At 32.0% G+C, this 6,943-nt stretch overlaps 1 protein-coding gene across 1 annotated transcript; it reads right to left on the bottom strand.

Annotated features, from left to right (window-relative positions):
• Positions 1 to 1,111: 1,111 nt before the first annotated feature.
• LOC132728588 (CDP-diacylglycerol--glycerol-3-phosphate 3-phosphatidyltransferase, mitochondrial-like) lies at positions 1,112 to 6,640 on the bottom strand. The gene is made up of 4 exons (XM_060714248.1): positions 6,489 to 6,640; positions 5,500 to 5,789; positions 5,053 to 5,231; positions 1,112 to 3,365 (listed from the first exon to the last, which is right to left on the bottom strand). Exons 1-4 carry the CDS (start codon positions 6,561 to 6,563, stop codon positions 3,037 to 3,039), a joined length of 873 nt encoding a protein of 290 aa, XP_060570231.1. The 5' UTR covers positions 6,564 to 6,640; the 3' UTR covers positions 1,112 to 3,036.
• Between the last annotated feature and the right edge of the window lie 303 nt (positions 6,641 to 6,943).

The raw sequence follows: 6,943 nt of genomic DNA, 5'->3' as shown, positions 1-6,943 counted from the left end.
AGATGTGGAACTATTTAAATTGGTGAATTCAGTACTTATTGCTAATCATTCATCATTTTATAACAGCATCGTCATAAAGGTATGAAGTGGATAATTTATAAAACAACATACTGTAGTATAACAAATATGAAACTCTCATGATGAATAAATGAAAGGAATTCATTCAATCATTCTACAATAAATAATCAGTAATAAAAAGAATATAGTCAAACCATACTATGCTATCTCCACATGTACTTAATCTTTACTCTCCCGTATTCTGAGTATAAATTGTTTTCTACTTTTGTATTAACCTCTTATAAACTTGAAGTGTACGCATTATTATTCAAACCCGGTCATTTTCTATATACAGTAAAGAGCGCAGACAAGCTGCGTTATATTATATCCTAATTTTGTTCGAACAACATCGAACTGGTGAGAACTATGAGTATAAATTAGAATTGTTGTGATAAATCATGAGTACCACATGACCCTTTTTACGATTGTACTAAGTGTGTCCAGTCCTAGTTTATATGTAATCTTAGTTAGGCTAGATGCGCATTTCTCTCTCACAATTGTGTGTCAATGTTTTCCGTTGAACATAGATATCGTTACTACTACATGGTTATTTAGCATGTGAACTATAACCAAGGAGGTTATTTACACCGAGCTTGATCACGACATACCATGTTTGTGTCTTATGTCTCTGATATAACAAATATAATACTAGAATAAACTGCATTTAATAATGCTATACAATATATTATTCTTCACCATCTTAGATCTATTAACATAGGTATCACTAAATGGATATTAAAATCTCAATATCTAGAAGCATTTCCTCTATTTCTAAAATTGAATAGAAGGCAAGTAACAGTCCTGACTTGGTAATCAAAATTAAGACAAAAACACTGTCTATTTAATGCGGAATCTAAATTCAATATTCTCAGAATAAATTTAAGAGTCGAGTGTGTATAGGCTTCAGACTAGTGTTGCTATCAGTAAGGATATTTACCACACTAACTCCAATGACCTTTTTAAATCATGATATCATTCCCTTTTGGAAATAATTTTACATAATTAATGCAGTGTGTCTGAGTAAGCAAAAATACTCTTTGTTTAACATTGACCTAATAACCTTGTTAATCATTTAACCGACCATACTCTAAGTATTTTTAAGATTTTAAACATTAATTTTGTTTATTAATTACATAACATGACATTTTGCTTTGTATTTTGTTGTACTCAGCAATGATTACAAAACTTATCTGCTTAAGAATTAAGTTGCTATTTTCTGTTCGGGTCATATCCCACACAATAAGTCAGCATGCATTCAGATAAAATACAGGGTTGTCTATTGATGACCTTTTTTTCTTCATTGCAAATGGCATCAAATTTAAATCAATGTAAACTTCATGGATTAATACTAACATCAGTTACAGATTATTGTTGGCTAAACACTGACCAGCTAAACCCTGACCAAATGTACACTTTTAATCAACAGAATAAATCAATCAGTACATAATAAATCAGTAGACAGAAACATCAGTTTCCTTATAATGCTTAGACAAAGATAAACAAGAGCCCGGTTTGAGCCGGGTGATGCTCCCCGAATAGGTTTTGGACACAGGAAAGTACACCTCTTGTAGTTTCAGAGTTATGTCCCTGGAAAAAGTTCAAAGTGCAATAATTCCAAAATTAGGAAAGGCAGTGTTACTGTTCTTTCCACTGCACTTCTAATCACTGTTATCTATCAACTTACAAAGTTTCTTGTTGATATCTCTTATGGTTTCCGAGTTATGTTCCGGACAAATTCAAAAAGTAAAAATAAACAAATGGCAATAACTCCAGAATTAGGCAAGGCAGAGTTATGATTCTCATGCACTGCACATCAACCCATTGAGATACATCTACCTACATAGTTTAATGTTGATATCTCTTATAGTTTTACAGCTATGTCCAGTACAAGATTTTTCTAAAAGGGGAGATAATTCAAAAATGAGGCTTAACAGAGTTATGGTTTTTTTGCACTGCACTTCTACTCAATGAGATCTATCTACCTACAATGTTTCATCTTGATATCTCTTATAATTTTAGAGTTATGTTCCGGACAAAGTTCAGTGTTAAAATTAACAAAGGGCAATAACTCCAAAATTAGGACAAAAAGAGTTATTGTTCTTATGCACTGCACATCTACCCATTGAGATCTATTCACCTACAAAGTTTCATGTTGATATCTCTTATAGTTTTAGAGTTATGTCCAGTACAAGATTTTTCTAATAGGGGAGATAATTCAAAAATGAGGCTTAACAGAGTTATGGTTCTTTTGCACTGCACTTCTACTCAATGAGATCTATCTACCTACAATGTTTCATCTTGATATCTCTTATAGTTTTAGAGTTATGTTCCGGACAAAGTTCAAAGTGTTGAAATTAACAAAGGGCAATAACTCCAAAATTAGGACAAAAAGAGTTATTGGTCTTATGCACTGCACATCTACCCATTGAGATCTATTCACCTACAAAGTTTCATGTTGAAAGCTCTTATAGTTTTAGAGTTATGCCTCGGACAAGATAATTCTATAAGGGGAGATAATTCAAAAACAGGGCAAAATAGAGTTATGGTTCTTTGACACTGCACTCCCCCTCAATGCCCTCTACCACTGTATGAAGTTTAAACAAATTATCTCCAAGGGTTTTCAAGTTATGCTCCGGACAAGAAAACGGACGGACGGACAGACGGACAGACGGACAAGGCGCCGACTATATGCTCCCCCGAAATTTTTCGGGGAGCATAAAAACATGACCATTCTATGAGGAAAAATAAGAACATCTATATATTAAGATAAAGTTTCAATAACATTGATCTAATCACACTGAAATGTTTAATATTTAAGATTCCAGTCAATAATGAAGGTACTACAAGAGAGAGTAAGTAAATATGATACTAAGAATGTTAGAAATACTGCCAAACTGGCAACTTAATACTCAAACAACATATTTGAAAAACATACATATAAGGTTAATGTGTACAGGTATAAAGTGGCTAGTTATCAAATCAGCTTACCTCAGGAGATGCTGTGAGGATCCTAAACACTGCATTTGATTTGTTTATCACATAATCTACATAATTACTAGTTAAATTAAAATATCCTGAGGCTAACAGTATTCTATCACAGGTTTCAGATTTTGTAAACAGTCGTTCAGTCACTACTTCATCATCTTTTATTTTAAATGATCCCATCTGTATCAAAGGATATAACCATGTATCTACATCGCTGTCATTTGAATTAAGTTGAGTTGAGGCCCTTGATTCTTTCCAGAAAGAGTTTAATTTTGAAATGGTATCTTCAGCATAGTCTTTAAACACTTGTACATCCTCTGAACCTAGAAAAAATATAATTTTCTCAAATAAATAAATAAATAATTGTTTGAAAGGGTAATAGTACATATATGTGATTAATAATTTCATACCACAATATATATTCTGTATGATGGTCTTTAGATGCAACTAATTAGAAAATAAATTCTACAACATACTTACTGGAACAGAAAATATAAAAAATGACTATTACTCATTTCAACCATAGTAAGTTTTAACTTTTAAGGATGGTCATTATTATACAGCAATATCTTTTAAAATATTCAATATTGTCAGTTCACTTCTTGGTCGATACTACTATGGTATAAACAATAATATAAAGATTTTAATTAAACAAGAGCTGTTATAGGAGCAGTGTGCTTCACTTTTCTCAGTGGTTTATAGAATGATGAAAGTAAAGTATAAAAATGGGGCATTATTAAAAACAAAAGCTTAAATATGTGGCAAAAATAAAAAAAAAATCAACTGAAAAATCAAGATACTATGCACAACTAGGCATGGTAACAAAAAATCCTAAAGTTTCACAGAAATCACCCAGCGGTTTTTGGAAATGAAGCATGGACAAGATTATTTTACTCAAAAAATAGACCACTACTGGGCAATTTATATTTGTGGAAAAAAATTAAGCAAATATCAAGAGAGAATGTACAATTAGGCTTGGTGACAAACAATCCTGTGAAGTTTCACTGAAATCCCCCCCCAGCGGTTTTGGTGACGAAGCGTGGACAAGCTCATTTTACTCGAAAATTGACAATTAAGGGGCCATAACTGTGCCAACATAATTTAAGCGGAAGATCAAGAGAGTATGCTCAACCAGGCATGGTGACAAACAATCCTGTGAAGTTTCAGTGGTTTTGGTCATGAAGCGAGTTCAAGCTTATTTTACTTGAAAATTGACCATACAGGGGCCAAAAAAATTAAAGCAGAAAATCAAGACATTATGCACAACTAGGCATGGTGACAAATATTCCTGTGAAGTTTCACTGAAATCTCCCAAAGCGGTTTTGGAGATGAATTGCGGACAAGATTACTGGATGGATGGATAGACCGACATCTGGACAGGACAATAACTATATGCCGCCCTTCCAGGGCATAAACAGAAGTGATAGTATTACATGCCCTTGATACAAGTATATAAAATATGAATTGAATATCTGTGATTTTTGAGAAAATTACAAATATAGAGACATAAAAGGGAGATATTGCAAAAATAACCTTAAGGTTTTTAATTTCTGCCTTTTAGGAATGCACTCCAATTTTTAAAGAGAACAAGTACTCTTAGTTCACAGTAAATATTTTTAGAGTTTTTTGAGATATAAACCTTAACAAAAAAGTTATCCACAGTATAAAATGTAAGTCCAAAAAAGGATATCTCATGATTTTAGATTAATCTGCCCTTACATATTGGAAATGAACAAGTATACCAAGAGAATAGCTCATGTGGTTTAGTGAGTAGATGGACCTTTATTTCTAAGTGCACTTTCATATGAAACTTTGATTTAATAGCTTTGTTAGTATTGTTTTAATGAAGTAAATACTATAAACAGAAACTTGCCCTAAAAAATCAACCAATATGAATGTTGAAGAGTATGTCATAACAATACCTATCATTTAGTTCATTTCCTGCTAAAAGAATGAGGTAATCAATAAGGTATTGAAGGACTAAAGATAATACAATATAACGTCCCTTACCATCATATGGATGTGGTGCTCCTTCAGGATAAACTGTGGTATTATTGCACTGTAGATGGAATGAGAAACGTGATACAGCACACACAAGATCACACAGATAGTTTGACATTTCTGGACATGATCTAAACTGGATATATCTATCTTGACGATTAGTGAAATAAGAATCACTTAGATTTGCACTGAAATATCAATATAAACAACAAGGTCATGCAAAATCATATTGACATTTTAATTCTTGTAAATTTAAACTTGGCTACCACTCAAGTGTATATTTAAGAAGACTTCAAAATTTATTACTAGATACTGATTCAGATTAATTTATCAGACAGTTTTTAATGTAGAATACATCATTCCCATGATCTGTAAAAAACGTTACAGCTAAATTTGTTGAGTATTGGATGAAATTAACAGTCAACTGTTAATTAAATAAATTTATCTCAAACTTACCCACTAATAATAAAATCATTGTCAGCCAGGTAAATCTTCATGTGATTCAAACCAACAATCTCGTTCATCCTCTCAGGTAAAAATTTCTTCCAGAATCCCCTTAAATCTGGTGTATGGTACAAATACACCTGTACTTTGTCTCGGTATTTCTCCAGCAGGGGCAGTAACATTGTTCTAGAGCTTTTGTTAACTCCCCTTGATCCTCTTGTGTAATCTAATAGAACATGAACTTCAAAACTGTCATTATTGTTTTGTACTGCTCTCTCACATGCTGACTCAATACTCTTTATCTGTAGAATTAAATATCTTTATGCATTCAAACATATTTGAAAATGAGTGTTAAATTCACCAAATCTTTACAGAATTAGAATTATAATTATATTGATATAAATGTTAAGATTTAACACTATCTTATGTTAAGATTTAACACTATCTTGAACACATGCTATCCACACATTTCTTTTAAAGGTTTGTGCCTCCAGATGAGCCAAAATATTTCAAGAAATTAAACTTGAGAAAAAATGTTTTAATGAAAAGTCAAAAGATTCGAAATTCAACTTCAAGTAATAGTTAACAAGTTATGTATGATTAATGACAGGTTTTACAGTATTCATCTACCAAATATGGAAGATATCATTAATTAAAAGAAGTAATTACTTAAAATTTAAGACATATGGCAGAGAGTGGCAACATGGCTGTGTGGTAAACACTCCTGACTAGTAATCTAAGGATGTGCTGGCTGTGTAGGTTAAAAACCTCATCAGGGGAAAGTCCTTGTTTCTGTGAGCAATAAACTTTGCAATTCACTTATAGCTTTTAACATTATCAAATTAAATTTGTTTAAACTAATGGCAGAATCTCTTCTCCATTAGAATGCAAACTATTCAAATGCTTTCCTTTAAAGCACCTAGGGTGTAAGATAAGATTTTGATCTTCTGTACAATACTGCCAGTCTGATATGCAAGACAACATCAAGATTTCAAGCTTACCAATTCATTTTCTAGACGATCTGTTCCAAGATATAATGATGCTATTACAATACGTTTTTTTGCATTCCTTGTCATGTCCTGAAATATAATACAAAATGTATCCCATCTTTGTCATATATAAAATGTACTGTGCCTCCATATCAAAACTAAATTTTATCTGTTGTATGCATCAATAGTGTTGTTTTATGTCATTTCTTTATGGGTGGGAATTAAAGCAGGGTCCATTATAAAGAAATTCTCGTTGCTCAAATTCAGATCTCGAGTATTTGAATGGTCAGACACAGTTTGATTAATGGAAATCCTGAGATTTGAGACAGAACTTTGAAAAAAAATTTAATACCTAAGGGTCATACATTATTTTTCTGTGCAAAATGAGCCTGCCTCCAAATGTACAAGTTTACAAAGTTTCTAAACATGTTTTTAAACCATAAACCTCTCTAGTAATGACATACAAA

The sequence above is a fragment of the Ruditapes philippinarum genome, unplaced genomic scaffold, assembly GCF_026571515.1.
Source record: "Ruditapes philippinarum isolate M1 unplaced genomic scaffold, ASM2657151v2 ctg17736_1_1_1_1, whole genome shotgun sequence".
In the NCBI taxonomy this organism is placed as follows: domain Eukaryota; kingdom Metazoa; phylum Mollusca; class Bivalvia; order Venerida; family Veneridae; genus Ruditapes; species Ruditapes philippinarum.
The sequence above is the reverse complement of the archived record's forward strand: the minus strand, read 5'-3'. Positions and strand labels throughout refer to the sequence as shown.